Source organism: Lycorma delicatula, chromosome 4, assembly GCF_047948215.1.
Source record: "Lycorma delicatula isolate Av1 chromosome 4, ASM4794821v1, whole genome shotgun sequence".
In the NCBI taxonomy this organism is placed as follows: Eukaryota; Metazoa; Arthropoda; class Insecta; order Hemiptera; family Fulgoridae; genus Lycorma; species Lycorma delicatula.
The window spans coordinates 109,490,019-109,508,347 of record NC_134458.1 but is presented as its reverse complement, the minus strand read 5'-3'; the positions used below and the strand labels follow the sequence as shown (position 1 = coordinate 109,508,347).

General features: G+C 32.0%; 1 protein-coding gene across 1 annotated transcript in view; it reads right to left on the bottom strand.

Moving 5' to 3' along the window:
- Window positions 1–18,329, bottom strand: part of LOC142322912 (uncharacterized) — a 38,237-nt gene that overhangs the window by 8,825 nt on the left and 11,083 nt on the right. The window contains exon 2 of the mRNA XM_075362000.1: window positions 14,728–15,304. Within this exon, the coding sequence (XP_075218115.1) occupies window positions 14,728–15,304 (577 nt within the window). The remainder of the gene's footprint in view (window positions 1–14,727; window positions 15,305–18,329) is intronic.

Sequence of the window (18,329 nt, the reverse complement as noted above, 5' to 3'; positions counted from 1 at the left end):
TTACATATGGGGTTTAATAAAAAAAAAAAAATAGGCAGAATTTAAAAGTTTTCCAGGCTGTATAAGTTTAACTGTCACCATTTTATTTTTTTACAGTGTTGATACTTGTCCCTAACATATGTTTACCTTGGTAGCCACATTGGATGCGTAGTTTATTGTTAGCCGTCGAAAAGGTTACATGTATGGTATGGCCAGTGATTTTTAACTAGTGGAAAAAATGGAACAAAAAATTTGCATTAAATTTTTCTTTAAGAATAGAATAAAGTCCAGCACCACCTTGGAAAAGTTGAATGTTGCTTTTGGAATTCTACTTTGAATAAAACAAGCGGTACAAACATTTCCAAGACGGCCTTGAAGATGTTGAAGATGAGCACCCTTGACACCCAGCACATCAACAACTGATGACATCAAAAAATTAAAGAAAATGATTATGGACTATCACCGAATCACTATCAGAGAGTGAATAAGGATTACTACCTGCAAGTTCTATGCTGATTGTGTGAAGCGTTCGAAAGAAAACTTCTGAATTTGTGGCGAAACAATTCATAGCAACTGCACCATGACAATGCGCCTGCTTGCACTTCACGACTTTTTTGTAAATTTTGGGCCAAAACAACAAGTTACAATGCCTCGGCCACCGTATTCACCAGACATGGGCCGCTGTGACTTTTTCCTATATCCCAGGCTGAAAAGAGCCATGAGAGATAATGTTTTGCCAACAATGAAGAGATAGACTGAACCACTGAAGGAGCTAAACACCACACCAGAAATTGTGTTCCAAAGGTGCTTTGAAGATTGGAAAAAGCACTGGCACAAATACATTATATCTGAAATTTAGTTCTTTGAAGGTGACAAAATCAATATCAATGAATAGATAAAAAGATTTTTGAGAAAAACTAAAATTGCAAGTATTTTTTTTATCAAACCTCATACAGTACAACTATTCTTTTATCTGAGAAATACCAATACAAAAAAAAAAATTAAAACAAGATTGGATCCTAGACAAATTTTATCATACAAAATCAGTTAAAGAATTTCAGAAAGTTATGCTCCTCTTCATCCACAATGGGATATTAATAACCTCTCTTTTGGGCATAGGTGAAAAAGTTGTGTCAAAGAGAGAAAATTCATAGAAAACTTTTAAGAAAAAAGTTGTCCAATCTTTAGAACACAAAAAATGGCAACAGGCATTCCACAGTCAACCAGAATGATTGAAATCATTGTGAAGCATTTTGTTTCACTTATACGTAAAATAATAAAAAATATAATCATACTATTATGAAGTCTTAAAAAATTGATTTCTGAAATAAAGGAAAAATACACAAGACTAAAATTATGAATTTTCAGTCACAAGCACAATTAAAAACAAGTACAACAGCAAAAGCATACTATTCACAATAAATAAGTGAATGTAGAATAATAACATCTGTATCAATTAAAATAAATAAGTTCACATGTAAATAATAAAGTAAGTAATTATTAAATAACATAACTGAAAAAAAAACCACTTAAAAAGAAATGAAGGACAACATATAAATATAAAATAGAAATAAACTAAATTACTATACACAACAAAATACAAGGAAAATGTTAATATTAAATGAAATATATAAATAATATATATCCTAAAAACAAAATAGCAACATTTAATAATCAATTCAAAAGAGGCCAAAAATAATTTATAACAAAACTAAGATTTTATAAGCACAATATAAATACACACTTAAAATTAATAAATGTAAATAAAAAATGAAGTAACATTATGCCAAAAAGGAAAAAAACTAGTAAAAACATAATTCTGTAACTTTCTATACTTACCTAATTATAGTCCAAGGCAATACCTACAAAACAATCTTTTATTATTATTATTAGATATGTCAAGGTCACTGTAGGAATGTAGTGTATCCATGTGTGTGAGAGCAAGTGAGAGAGACAAAGAAAGAGTGTGGCAGAGAAAAAAAAAGAAAGAGGGATAGAGGTAAAATTATAGATAGAATTATAATAAAGGTATGACGAATAATAGTTGAATAATAAATGCTGAAAAATATGAATTGCAAATTATATTACTTTGATTCTGTAGCAGAATTTTTAATTATTAACCGACATTTTAAATTGCTACCTATTAACCTAGTTAAAAATTCAACACTTATAACTCAAATAACAGAAAAATCAATAATACATGTACCAGAATATAAATTTCTACATGTATTATTTAAACATAAAAAAAATGAAAAAACAACAAATAAAATTCATAAGAATTTATACAGTGATAGAACCTAAAAGTATTTTGAATGCTTTCTCTAAAATCTAAACACCAATAAAGTTTTTTTCAGGTATTATCCATTCGCTTTAAACAACAATTGTACATATTCAACTGCTTAAAGTTTGGTTTCACTATAGTTAAATACAGATTACATTTAATAAATCTGAAGTGGCCTTTAAATGTGGTGGACAATAGATGTAAGAAATGATCCAGCTTCCTGATGGATCATGTAAGATGGCAAAGTACATGGATCATGTAAATGGGGAGAGTAAAACCATTAGAACACCAAAGATATAAAATTTTAAAAGGACTAATATTTTAAATGTATATATAAAAGCAAAATTTGTTTAGATAGAAAAAAATTTCTGGTAATTTACTAACAGGAATAACATCAAATTACCCCAGTTAACAAATAGGTGCCAGAGTTGAAACAGCTGTTAGGCGATCTGCCATGAGTTACAAATCACTATCTAAAGCAAACACAATCAAACAAAGGAAAGTGAGGATGTCAGTAAAGAAGTGATTTCCTGTTGTCTTTTCACCAAGCTAAAAATACTGTCTTCTCTCTGTGAGCATGCTTGCCAAAATTAATATTTAGCCCCCTAAAAGTAGGTACCCCTAAAATGAAGGTACATACACCTTCACTCTGTTTAAAAAGGGACTGATAGCATGAAGAATATCATTATGATCAAAGATTATTATTAAGCAACAATTATTAATTCAGCCCTTTATGTCACAAAACATGCTCTATGTGTATATATATATATATATAGAGCAGATGTTATCCTACCTAAATTCAATGAAACAAAGCAAATTACAAATCTGGGAGAAAAATCAGATTATTCTTTTTATGCAAATATTTTTAACATTGCAACGCAAGGTGTCAATGTGAAAAATTAATGAGAAGTTTTGGTGAGTTTTGTGTTTCCCATTACAACATATATTGTACCTAGACAATAATTTTTCCATCAAATCCAATCAAGACTTAACAAAGAAAAAACTTTCATTTGTTTTCTCTAATAAAAAACTGTGAAAAAATATTGTTAATATTTTTGTTTTAATCGGTCATCTGTCTACAATCAAGAAACAATTTCAAAATTCACAATCTTACATTAACATTCTGCAAAGGCAAATTAATCAATCAGAATCTCAATGGTCTAACAACAATCTTCATTGACACTTTTGTGAATTTTTTAAGATTTCATCAATTTGCCAGGTCTTCAAGAACATTTTATCTTGTTAGTAAAGCAGATATCATCTGAACAATTGTTTTACTTAAAACTTTATGACATATTAAATGTTTCAGTATTAAGTAGTTGATTTAATGTATGTATAGACATGTACACATGCACACATGACCACACATGCACTGTATCACACACACACACACACAGTTTCATCATACAGCAAAATCTACTTTTTTGTATGCTACATTCAACCTCTCATTATATTTCAGTTCCATTTTATAAACACTTTACTTTAATTAATTTTTTCAACTTGTAAATCAAGGAATGAAAATTATAAAATAATAAAATTGATATAGCAATAAAAAATTTAGTTTACTAAAAACTCTTTTAAAGTATAACCTAATAAAACTTTTTTTTATTTTTTCCAGTTTTAATGAAATATTTAACAGATCTTAAATTTGAGCAAATTATGGTACATCATAAATAACTAATAATGAATTAATTTTATATGCCACAAAAAAAAAGAAACATGTAAACAAAATTTATTACAATATACTGTTTTTATTTAATTACTATAATAAAAAGGAATCTTTAATTACTTTAATAACTATAGGAATAAACCATGCATGCTCTGCTATATAACATTAAACGTAGACCTAATTTAGAGGATGACTAACTGTGGTTTAGGATTTCTATTTTGGAATTTGCTTAAAATAAATATCCCAATTATACAAAGTTCATTATAACCAGGTCACAAATCCAACACGATATAATTAAATACAGTACTTAACCATAGCAATATATTAAACAAAAAATAGCTGGTACGGCATAACTAGATTTACCAATTCCTCTGTTCCCAACTTATATAACAAATAGATATATTAAATTTATAAAACAATTAAAATGTTCACTTTCATAAAAAAATCAATATATTCAGTATTTCAGTATATGGACTTTGTGTTTGTATGTTTGTGTGTGTGCAAATATGTATCCACATAAACACATGTATGTACAAATTAGCATACTTGGAAACTAAAAATAAAACAGGGTAGAGATGTATGTTGTCATTTTGAATTAGTCTGACCATTTTGTTCACACTATTAATATGGTACAAGTTATAAAACAGTGATTTTGTACAGAAAAAATGTTTGTAATAGTTTTAAGAAATTTTTATTGGTAAGTTATACAAGCAATTTTTACAAAACCAATAAATAAATTAAAAATTAAAAAAAACATTAGCGTTCAAAGTTAATATATATTATCCTACAATTTTTCATATTCTTATCTTAGAAGTTTAATTTTAAAAATTATTTTGGTTCTCTTTTAATATATATAACAAAAAAAAGACTAAAAACAAAAATTTTTTTAATAAAACAAAAAGCTTCTTTTAACCCATGACTGATATAGTATTGATAAGTGCATCTCACTTGCCAGGGGGGAGGATTTGCATATTGTTTTCTAGTTGAACAGATTGCAATGCACTCATATTAGAAAAATAAAAACAAGCATTTATTATTATTTACATAATATTATATTATATCGATATAAGAATAATAATATATACTTATTTTTATTTTCCTAATTTGTACGTTGCAATCTGTACAACTGGTGAACAATAAACAACCCTCCCAAGACCCAATTAGATAAGGATATGTATGACATGTAAATGATGTGTAGTCTTACAGACTCAGGCCGACCATTCTGGTTTTCAATATTTAATTACCTATGAATAAATCCTGACACAATTACTTTAAATTTTATTTTGTATGTAATTATTATTATTACTGTTATTATTGTTGGTTTTCAGTCACTGATTTGAACTGAAGACATGACATTTCACTGATTAGTCATGTTTCGGCAGGTGTACTGCAAAAAATCATGACGGTAACTTTTCTAGTTTATAATTGTGTTGTTCAGTCGAGTTGGAGACTTCACAGTGTTCGGACGTGTTTGTACCGCTCTGCGTTTATAGTGTTTTTTGGTTGGTTTTTCGGTGTTTTTACTGGATTCATCATTCGGGATTTTAAGAGGTTTGGTTAATGGACACGGACTGTTACTTTTTAAGATTTTGGATGCGGACTTACCAAGTTTTTTATTTCACTTGTGAAATTGTAATATTAGTGATATTTTGCCTATTATATTTTAATTATTATAATAGGTAAAGGTGAGATCGAGTATTAGGAACATTGTTGTGTTAACTGAAGTCTGAAAAAGTCTGTAAATCTGCTTTTTTAACATTTTATATAGTGTTTTTTGAGGTTAGAGTTAGAATATTGAAGGAAAATTTTCTAAGTCATTCGACAGGCTCTTTAAGGTGAGCAATAACTCGGAAACAAGGACTCAAAAAATTTCTTCTCGTATTCTTCCGAGGTAATTATTCTAAGTCCTGCGAGACGCTTTAATAGGGGTTTTACCTTTCCTGCAATAACTCCCGTCCAAAGCATCCTATTTCCAAAATTCCTCAACATAAATCCGACACATAACTTTTCCTAACCCCTGACCCCCCAAAATTTTTGTCCCAATTTTTGGACAGATACATTTTCCTCCCCCCCAAAAAAATTTTTTTTGGGGCCCCTGCTCGAGTGGGTACTCGTTGAACTCGGGATTGTCCCCTGAGTTCAGCAGCACATAATGCGGAGAAGAGGATCGCTCCCGTTAGAGGGGACTTCGTCTCAAAGTGGTAGCATGCAGAAGATGGCGCCCATCAAGAAAGTAGAAGTGAAGGGTAAGAAGAGCCTGACAGGGGTCTTCGGAGGAGAAGAAGGAGCTACCCGACACACTAGGTAGCTTAATATATCAGTTCGGCATAACGATGGTCTCACTGAAGCAGCACATGGGACCAGGCCTGAACAAGTATATAGTCACACATTAGCAGGAACTCAAAAAGATATATGAGGGACTCAATGCTCTGACCGAGATGTCACCCCCCTTGGCAAAAATAACGCAGGCCACCCAAACAGACATGATGGTGGGTGATAATCAAATGGAACAGGTTTTGTCCAGAAAATTGGAGGATGAAGAACTATTGGAGCTTTACCCAAGAGGTGGCCAAATTCTTTAAGAAGCAAACTGAGTATGGTTACGGAACTACCCTCTGAAGTGGAGGACACATGTAGCCTTAGGGACTTAAGAAGAATTGGTGACCAGGATAAAGGTCCCAAATTCGTTGTTGGCGATATATTAAAGGACGAGATGTCTATTATCAGAGATCGAACTACAGAGAAGAGGAAAAGTAAATTAAAATATACTTTGATTCTGGGGCTCCTGAAAGGGAAACCTTGACTATTTTATTAAAAGCGATCAGGAAGGTAGCGACACAATCTCCTGATGCCACCTACATACTGCCTACGGGCAGTATAGGCAATTATTCAAAAAAGATACTGTCCTATGTTCTAAGAGATAAAAAGGAGCCGGTGAACATTTTAACATTGCAGGGAGATGGCGGGGTGAGGCACTTGGGTACAAATCAAATACCTATAAAAAGGCCACGCCACCGGCTGAACAGAGCCGGACGGTGATTGTCAAAGCGGAAGGAAAGTCCTATGCGGAGCTTCTCAAGTGTATGAAGAATGCTGTCACTAGCGAAGAAGCAAGTAATGTGATTTCATTACGCAAAGGACAAAACGAGGAGCTCCACGTAAGGATACAAGAAGCCCAGAGAGCCGAAGAGTTCACCACCATTCTGAGGGATAGGGCTGCAGATTTACATGTAGGGCTGGGTATAAGGCAGCATGTAAATTAGTCGAACAGCGGCTCAGAATTGATTGGATTAACTGTCAGGCCTAGGTCAGATAGGATGAGGACAGGTGCTACCACTGTTGGGGCACAGGTCATAGAAGACAGGAGTGCAAGGGCCCCGACAGACTCGAGCTCTGCTATAATTGTGGTAGTAAGGGACATAAGATCGCAGATTCTCATGAGCCTAAGCTGTGTCTAGACTGTAACAGTAAGGAGCACCGTACTGGAGCGTGACAATGTAAGAAGAGCCATAATGCTTAAATCTTTACTTACAAACGCAAACAGAAGCTCTCTGTATCACGACTTAATTAGTAAAGTCGTCGCCAAAAAGCACGTGGACTTCCTTGTGGTTACGGAGCCAAATAAGTATGAGGCGGCAAAGTCTGGCTGGACTGTAGATATGGATGGGGACGTGGAAAATTCATGGATATAAGCCATATCCATAAGCCATATGGATATAAGCTTGGAATCTCAAGTTCAGGGACAGGGCTGTAGAGATAGTGGCTGTAGACTGCTTCGACCTTGATTGTGGGTGTGTATGTGTCGCCCAACATTGACCACACGGAATTTACTAGATTTATAGATATCCTACAAGGTGTAGTAATTAATTCAGCAAAAAGAATAGTAATGTTGGGCGACTTCAACAGCAAGATGGTGGTGGCTGGTAGTCGATATACAAACAGAAGGGGACAAATTCTGGCCGACCTCACGGAGACTGTCAGTTGTCATTGCATCAATGATGCCACACCTACGTTTGAGGCTAGAGGTCACGAGTCAGTACTTGACCTAGCAATAATAGACTTCAGATGGAGAAGGGAGCAGTATCACTGGAGGGTACTGACAGATGATATCGCAAGTGACCACTATGCCTCGATCCTGAGCTTGAGTGACGCGGACTTCCGGCAGGGAGATCATGTCCCCCTACCACGGTTCACTGTGGAACAAATAAATTTAATTATTAGTAGGACAGCAAACAAACTAATTGACACACAACAACAAACACCAGAGACGCTATCAAATATCGTCAAACAAGAAATTGATAGATTGGCTTGTAACACCACAAGGAAACGCGCTGTGTATTGGTGGACGGTAGAGATAGAGAGCAAGAGACAGGAATTGCAAACGCTCCGGAGGAAAAAACAGAGGCTCCTGAAGAATGGCAGGGAAGGTTACCAGCAAAAAGATACATGGATGCGAGAAAGTCCCTTAATAAGGCCATTAAGAAAGAGAAAAGGGACTGCTGGAACAGGCTCTGTGAGGAACTTGACAGCGATCCCTGGGGTCAGGCTATGTTGTGTCCTCACTGATGTACGCAGTGCCGGCTTTGTGGCCTTTCATCACAATCAGAAGGAACAGGGAAAAGTTGGTGAGGACGCACAGAAGAGTACTCCTGGGCGTTGTAGCAGCATATAGGACTGTATCTTATGAAGCCCTATGTGAACTGGCCGGTGTGCCTCACCGGATAGATTTGATCGCAAGACAACGTGTTGAAAAGACACTAGGGAGAGGTGAACAAGAGGTCAGAGGCGACACTATCAACAACTGGCAGGAAAGGTGGACTGAGGACGGTGTGGCCAGATGGACCAAGTCACTTATACCAGTAATTAAGCCCTGGTTAATGAGACAACACGGGGATACAGACTATTATTTGACCCAGTTCCTCACAGGGCATGGCTGTTTTAACAGTTATTTGAACAAAGTGGGTAAAAGGGAAGAACCCAATTGCATGTACTGTGAGGGACTGGATGATGTGGAACACACGTTTTTTATATGTAATAGGTGGGCCACATTAAGACACCATGCGGCAATAACTGGCAAAACTCCATCTAAGACAATTAGATTTATGCTAAGCAGTGAAGCTAACTGGAAAAGAATTGATGATTTCGTCAGAAGAGTTATTTCTCAGAAGAATACGGACGAAAGAAATCTGGGGTATTAGGTTAGGAAAGGGTGGACAGCCTCAGCGATGAGGGTCGACATGCCGAAGTGTGTCGATCTCGATGAGCCGCTGAGGACTCCAGGGGAAATATAGGGTTAGGAATAAGTTAATTAAGAAAAGACCTGACACCATGCCACGACATACCTGGTATGGCGTGGTGTCTAAAAGGGCAAAAAAAAGTGTAACTCTCAAAAGAGCTAACCGGCAGGCCGACCTACCATGCCGGTATATAGCCAGTAGATGGGAAGGCCTGTTTGAGTAAACAAGACACTCCCCTGGGTGGCGCAATACCACCAAGTCGGACCAGCCCAGGGGAGTAGAGAAAAAAAAAATATTGTGTTGTTCACTAATCACATGCCTCATAATATTTGTTGTTCCTAAAATCACTGGAGGAGAGTTATCACATTATGACTGACATCCAGTTTCATAACACAGTTCTTGAGATTTACAGGGATTTCCCCCATGGCACCACTATTGTTATTACTCATTCAGATGCCACATATCCTTCACATCATCTGCAAGCGACAAATATCTTTCTATCTTCTTGTTTTCTCGTTTTGTGCGATTGTTTACCAGTGGCACAGTTACATCCACAAGGAGCATGAGTTTTCTCTTCTTATCCATATATACAATATCTGGTAATAAGGAATTGAATTCTGGTAATCTCAGAAACTTTTTTTAAATATGGATCGTACTGCGTATTTTTGAGGTTTAGGGTTATCAAAGATTCATCTGCTCTCATAATAGCTTGATGCAGACAACTACCCTCTGATCTCTTGTAGAAGAAATATCTCAACTTGCCAATCTGACTATAGCACAAGCTTTTAATACTGAAGTTGTACCTCAATAAAATTTACCCAGACAGTGAGTGGGTCGAAGAGATGCTGTAGAGTATCCACCCTGGTCTCCTGATTTGACACCTCTGGACTTTTACCTCTGGAGGACTGATGTGTATTGACAAAAACCAGCAACAATCGACATACTACATGAAAAAATCATAGAGTCATGTGCTGCCATTACACCAGATACACTAACAGCCATAGTTCGGTGTCCACTTCGGCGCCATGAGTGTTGTATAAAAGCTGCTGTGGTCATTTAGAATACATACCATAGCCCTCTCTGTGCCAAAACTTGTCGTCAAGTTTGTCACGAGAAATAGACTAGCAAACTGAGTACATTTTTTTGGACCCCTCTGTCTGTGCCTGTGTGTGTATATATATGTATTTCTAAATTAGTTATACAAACATGGTCTATAATAATGAAAAAAGTAAATAAGTTACAGAATTGTTTGATACATCACTGAATTCAGCATATTTTCAAGTTTCATTCCCACCTAACACAGTTAGTTTCGGACGTTCTCACCAAGTGGCACGCACAGATGAGTAATTTCATCAGTCAACATGAAGTGGCATACAGGTGCAAAGTGTACTCAAGTGTTGTTTACGGTTTCATGAATCCGAATCAGCTACTACCATATGGAGACAATTCACGACTAAATATCGCAAGCAACCGCCTCAAAGACAGTTTGTCATTGCATGGTACAATCGTTTCATTGAAACAGGTTGTGTGTCACATACGACAACAGATCAGGGTAGGTCTTAAGTTTCTGAAGCAGCAATCGAACAAGGAGCAGACATTAATTCATAGTCCAGATAAATCAACAGGATATTCCAGCTTAGAATTGAATATTCCTAGGGTTACAATATGGAGGGTACTGTGTAATCGAATATATTTAAACCCCACAAATTACAACTGATACAAGTTTTAAGTGAAGGTTATAAAGAAAAAGCAAACTGAGTTTTGTGTAAAAATGTCAAATATAATTGAGACTGAAGGTAATTATCTTAATGAAATTGTGATCAGTGACGAAGCTACCTTCCAAACCGGCAATAAGATGAATTGACATAATGTTCAGATATGGGGTGAGCAGAATCCCCATCACACAATCAAACATGTACAGTATATGCCTAAGGGAAATGTTTTTTGTGGTGTAAGCTGTCATAAAATTTACAGTCCTTTCTTTTTTGCCACGTCAACTGTAACTGACATATCATACCTAGACATGCTTGAACATTATTTAATGCCACAAATACAACAGGATATAGGCACAAAATTCATTTTCCAGTAATATGACATGCCACCACATTATCATCATGCAATTGTCTCATATCTCAATAGCAAAGTGCCAACAATGGATTAGATGTGGTGGACAATTTCCTGGCCAACCACAATCACCTGATTAAACCCCAATGGACTTCTCAGTACAGGGTTACATTAAAGACAGATCTTCTTTGCATGGGATTACATTAAACACAGTGTTTGTTCCTTCACTTCCAGAAAATATCGACAAGCTGTGGCACCGAATAACAGAAACAGTTGCCACCACAGATCTATACATGCTTCATAGGATTTGGCAGGAAACTGATTTCAGATGTGATATCTGCCACAGTAGCCATATTGAACATTTGTAAATGAAACTTGAAGATATACTGTACTCAATGTTGTATCAAACATTTCTGTAAGTTATTTACTTTTTAATTATTAAAGGTTACTTTTGTATAACTAATTTAGAAATACCCTGAATATAAAGTATGATTTTTTTTCAAATAAAAATAATTTTTTAATTTTAACTATACACTTGTACGTACTGTCACATCATTGAAATTTTCTGTAAGTAGGTAAAAAAATTTAAATACTTCTAGGGATAACTGGAAAAGCCTTACATACAAATGGAAAAAAGATGTATATTTGCTTTCTGGAGAAGACAGGCAATAAAGCTAAAAAATAAGTCACATAAATCTACAAGGAAATTTTTTATATATTAAGTAACAGAAAGCTTTCTAAAGAATTTAGTACTTCTCCAATAATTTTAACGTCAGAAGCTACATACACAACAAAAACAATATAAATATACAGTTTCATTAAGGAACATAACAAAATCCAGTTACACAATTATACGAGCTATAATTACTACCAGCATACAGTATCAGTTTTTAAATGAAAAAACCCTCATACGAAAAGAATGGGTTAAATTAAACAACCCTCATAGTGTACACATACAATAAAAAGAATGTTATATTAATGACAACCTTTTTTTTTGTTTAAACGAAAGTTAATAATAATAATAATTGATTTCATTGAGACAAATATAAAGATTTACTGGAATTTTTATTTTTATTAATAAATATTTTAAATTCAGGAGGGGAAATAATAATGTTCATTAAATAAATAATTTTCTTAATTTAATAAAAAATAAATTATTTTCTGGTTATTTTTTTCAGGAACTTTGTAATAAAAAATATCAATATGGAATAGAAATGATATAAACAAACAAGAAAAAATATCAGTAGATATAACAGAAGTATATTTGTGTGAATGTATGCACGCACACGCACATTAATAACTCTAAATAAATCTAGCACAAATAAACAAGCTCTTTAGTAAAAAAGAATATATATCTATAACTACTATTAACTATGAAAAATTAACTAAAAACCTATATTTAATAAATATATAGGATTTGAATACTAGGTCGTGGATATCAGTGTTCTTTAGTAGTTGGGTTTCAATTAACGTCTCAGTAGTCGAACTGAGTTTGTTCAAGAGTACAAATTTACCGGTACAGTTACATTACACTGATAAGTCGCTGATGACTTTAATTGTTGATGCGACTATAAATAAAAGTATTATAAAAGAAAAAAAATTATTATAATCTGTAAATATAACACTTTTTTTTGTAAAAAAAATTGTAATTTATAATTTACAAATAAAAACAAAAATTAAAAAATGATGGTCATTTCAGGAATCAAATCGTATATCTTATGGTAATGAATCATAAGAATTCCACAAATCAGCCAATAAATAAAACATATATATATACATACACATATTGTATAATATATATTAACTGTACGTAATACTGTATTATAATTGACCATGTATGTAGTCAACTCCTGATTATCTGCAAGTGGTTTAACCACATTATGGCTTAACTATGATGCCTCTCAGAAAAAAATAAAATTTTAAAAACTTATAAACAAGGTAAGTTTTCCATTTATCATTTGCTACCTGAATGTGTGCTTGTTTTGAATATGATAATGTTATACTGTAGTTCATTACAGATATGATAGAATGATAGTTCATTGTGTGACATTATTATGCCATACAAACTACAAAGTTCAATTAAAGAAAATGTTTTCAGTCATTAAAATAAGAATCAATCACACCTTATTAAAATATATATATATATATATATATCTGAAAGAGTAAAATGCAGAATTTATTAGTTTTTTATTTTTAATTTACATTTTTTCTCTCATTAGCTACTGCAGATTTAATAAGTGTTTGTTATTGCATTATGTAGTACATACATTACTATACATACAATATATTTACGTACAGTATTAGTGATAGTGAAAAATTGTTATATGTTAATAGGTACTTTGAATAAACTTCTGGATTTGCTAGATTTTGCTAATATTATAAAATTGATTAATAACATAAAATAATGATTAATGAGATAATTAAAATTGATTTACTAATAAACTTATGCAATTTTGCCCCTTGGGGATGCCTTACAGTCATCCAGATTCGGATAGTGGAGTCCCTGGGTGATCATTCAGGGGCTGTACATACCATATGGTTTAGATCCAGCCCCTGCATAATAAGAGGGGAAGGTTTTTAGCAGGTGAGAGTCCCGCACTGCCGTCAGTGCAGGCCTGACTGTGTCAGTGGAGGCCTGACTGTGGCTGGTAGAGCTTTTTCCTCCCCCTATGGAAAAAGAAATTATATATATATTTTATTTTGATTTGTTTAACATATATATATATAAACAAGCATCATTTACATATAAGAATAACACACAAAAGAAAATAGGAAAAATCTTTCCCATTTTCTTTAACACTAGCAGAGACTTTGGTACAATTTTTAATAAGACACAGTTAAAATTGTTATACCTTTAAAAATATTTTTTTAAATCCGAAAATGTTTTACTAAATACTTTATAAATATTATTACTTAATACTAAATACTATTAATTTTTTTTTTAAAATGCTTTTTAAAAAAATAATTAAAAAATGTAAATAGTCAATATTAACTGAAATAAGAATGCATACATAATTATGAATAATATATATTTAATTAATAGTAAATGTAACTGGCACTGGAAACATAAAATTAAAGTTTAATATAGATTACACTATTAGCCCAGTTGAAATATTAAAAACAAATATATTTTAACACTAAAAATAAAATAATATTTGGGTATTAAGATTCTTAACTTCAAAAATAAACTTTCCTTTCATAACGCATTCCAGAAAAATTTGTCTGCAATACAAAACATCTGTTAAAAATAACGGAGATCTCAAATGAAATAAGAATGATACAAAGCTTATTAACTTCACCTGATAAATGAAAATAACAATGTTTATATCAAATAAAGATCCAAAGTAAAACTGTAACAAAGCCAGTTAAAATTATTAATGAATAATTACAATTTATTAATAGAAAATAATTAATAAAACAAATAAGAATGGATTAAAAACGTATTAATAAATAAAATAAATAATTAGTAATAAATACATTTAAATTGTAATCAATACCTTGGATTCTCCAGGTTCCAAAATATGCGTCCAAATGCGAGGTGGCATATATAATGTATCTGCTACACATAATACTTGCTTAGTGTAATTATTATTATGAGGTGTCATAGTCATACAACCATCAGGAAATATATCGATAATCACAACAGAATTTTCACCGCCTAATATTGATATTTCAGGATGTTTTAATATATACCAATCGACAACATTGCTGCATTGAGAATATATCCGTTTAACGATACTAGATTTTATTTTACCATCGTTTTGAAGTCCATCAACAGATACACCTTCACACCAACCTAATATAGCTTCAATAGCTGAACGAACGCTACATTGTATATCTTCAAGAAAAGATCCTAAACGAATAGATGCCTTCTTTTTACATAAAGGACAAACCCAATGATATTTATCAATAATACGTGCTTTTTTCCATGACATTTCATGTCCATTACATGATGGTGTTTTACATTTATTCGACCTTTGTATAAATCCAATATCTTTTAACCAAGCACATAATTCAGCTTCTCTTCCTTCAAATAACATTGGTTCAATTGACGTTGAAAAAAAGTCTTGATCTCTGAAAGAAAAAATATTTAAAGACAAACTATACAAGCTTATAAACTATTCTTTTTTTTTTTTAATTAATAAATAGAATAGAAGATTTTAATGTATAATTTAGTGACAATAAAACTGAACAATCAACAGGAATAACACTAACTTTCTAATTGAATAGATTAAGAATTTAACATAATACAAAAATATTGGAAAAAAGAATGCTCCAAATCAAAATGATTTAAACATCACCAACTAACAGTTGACCTTAAAATTCAGTAATGTGAATAGGTGGGCACTAAACTTAAACATCAGAAATTTTCCAGAAAAAAGTTTCTTGACAGTGGTTTAAATTCCAAATATAGCCTTGACTAACTAGAAGCGGAGTTGACTGTAGATTCTATGAAATACATAGTTGCTACAACACCTCAGGAAACATGTATGTCATGTTTGACACACGTGCAACCACTCTAGTGAACTTGAAATTTGAACCTATTCCACACCTCCATACTCACCAGATTTGTCGCCCTGCCATTTTCAATTATTTCTGCAATTAAAGAGGGATATTAAGAGTATTCATTTCACCATGGACGATGAACTCTACAACGCAGTAAGGTCATGGATCAAGGAAAGACCACCACCAGCACTCTTCCCTGACAGAATGAATTAAACTGGGTCACTGCTAGGTGAAATATATAGTTGTAAATGGTGACTATGTGAAAAATATACAGAAGTTCTTGTAGCAAGTAGAATGTATTTTTATGCCACATTTGTTTTGCTCAACTATCTCTTTCCAATTGCGAGTTATGAGCAACTGTGTGATTACCAAAATGGTCAAATTTCAATGTAGAAATATAAAATGAGATAAAAGTTACTAAATGCTGATTTTCGCATGCCCTGACTGCATAGTATATCACAAAATAGAATCCATAAGGTCAATAAATAAATATTATAACAATCAAGAAATTCTATACTATTCTTTATAATGAAAAAAAATATTATTAAATAAGCATCACCGAATATGGAAATCACATAACAGAAAATTCCATTATGAACAATACTTGCACTTCCAGAACTTCTAGAAGTTTCTTACTAATTATGTGATATCTCAAGTTCCCTTAGTTTTGATATTTGGTTTCCACAAAATACTGCTTTAAGGGGTCTGATTAGATATATGAGAGGCATTATGAAAAACAATATGATAAAGCAGAACAAGATTTTTAGAAATGTTTTGAACAAATGGTAAAAAAAATAGAGTAGGGGACAAATCACAAGGATTGTAATTTTGAGGAGGCAGATGTAAAACAGATTTAAAAAACTGAAGTGTTATATTTCTGTTTTAAATCACATCAAAGATACTTTTTGAACAGACCCCACTACTTCAGCACATTTGTATTGAAACATATGCAAATAACTTCCAACAGGAGCTTTATTATAGTAGAGCACAATTAACCTATTTTATACACAATATTAATAGGAGATGAATAAAAAATAAGATAATAATCATTCCATGAAAAAAAGTCATCAATAATTATATCTGCACAAACATCTTAATAAAGCCAGATGAATCATTGTATGTGTGTGTATATATATATATATATATATATATATATATATATATATATACATATATATATTTTGACACAAAAAAATTGAATGATTTAAATAAGATGAAACTACTGTTTTTTTTTGTAGCCATTTTATCAACATATTTCAAGAGCAGAATTAGAAACAGCAACAGTAAATTCCAACAAGAGTTATTTTTACACAAACACTACAATTATTTCTTTTTTTTAATAGATACTGTATACAACAAATTATCTGAAAAATAAAAATAAAGCATAAAGAATTGTAAACTGGTTCATTAAGCTAATTAATTCAAGGAGAAATACTGCACTGCAACAAATATATCTTTAACATTAGTATTAGTTATAATTTTCTATGAAGAGAAGTTATATTGAAATAGTCAATCATTACAGAGTTATTCTTGTCTCATCAACTATATTCTGGTTTCTGTATAATAACTAACATTCCCTATTAAAATGTTTAAAACTAAAATATTATTTCAGAAAATTGCAAGTGGTAAGCAGTTTAAAATTTTAAAAATCAAAGCATAATTACTTTTAAAAAAATAAAACCAACTTAAAAAACAGACAAAAAAATTAAAAATACTTGTCAGTTCTTTAAATTCTGATTTTTTTAAGTTGACATAAAAAAAAACCAAATATTTAACAATCTAAAAAGCTGAAAAGTACTTTTTTAAGTTTAGTATTTATTTTTAATTAGTTACACTTTATTCTAAAACTTTTATTTTTATTTAAAAATAAGATGTGCCTTTCAAAAAAAAATGTCATATTGTAATAATTTAGTCAAAGAAATCTAAAAAAGCAAGTAACCTCCATTTTGAAAAAAATAAGATAAGGGACACAGAGAAGCGGCATAAAAAGTTTATTAATAAATATAAGCTAAAACTTACTGCAAAACACAATAGGGTATTATATAATTAAATTCATAAAAAAAATTATATCGAGGAGTTTTCTCAAATCAATTTTCAAACAGTTCTTTAAATCTACATTTTATTCTACAAATCTACATTTTTCACTCACAATATTTAATGCAAATTTTACATGAACATACTATGAGAACCAAAATAATGATAGCAACTATATATAATTATGCTGTTAACATTCTAATACTACCCAATCATGATGACAAAGAAAACCTTCAAATCTATTTACATATATAATTTTTTGTTTTAAGAATATTTTGTAGTTTTCATTTAAATTAACTAGAAGGGAACTATTATGGAACTATCAGAAGAACTTCATCAACAAAATAAAACTGGAATGATCAAAACCAATGAATCTGGAAAAAATTGTATTAGAATATATATATACCTATACAGGTGGTTACAAGTAAGTACATGTTTAGACAGGTCCCAACCTGCATGTAGCTGCTGTCTCAGTGTCATTTGCTTTTTAACTGAAAAGAGGTAATGATAGCAAAAACTGAACATCAGGCAATTTTCACAAGAATTAATTGTTGATAAG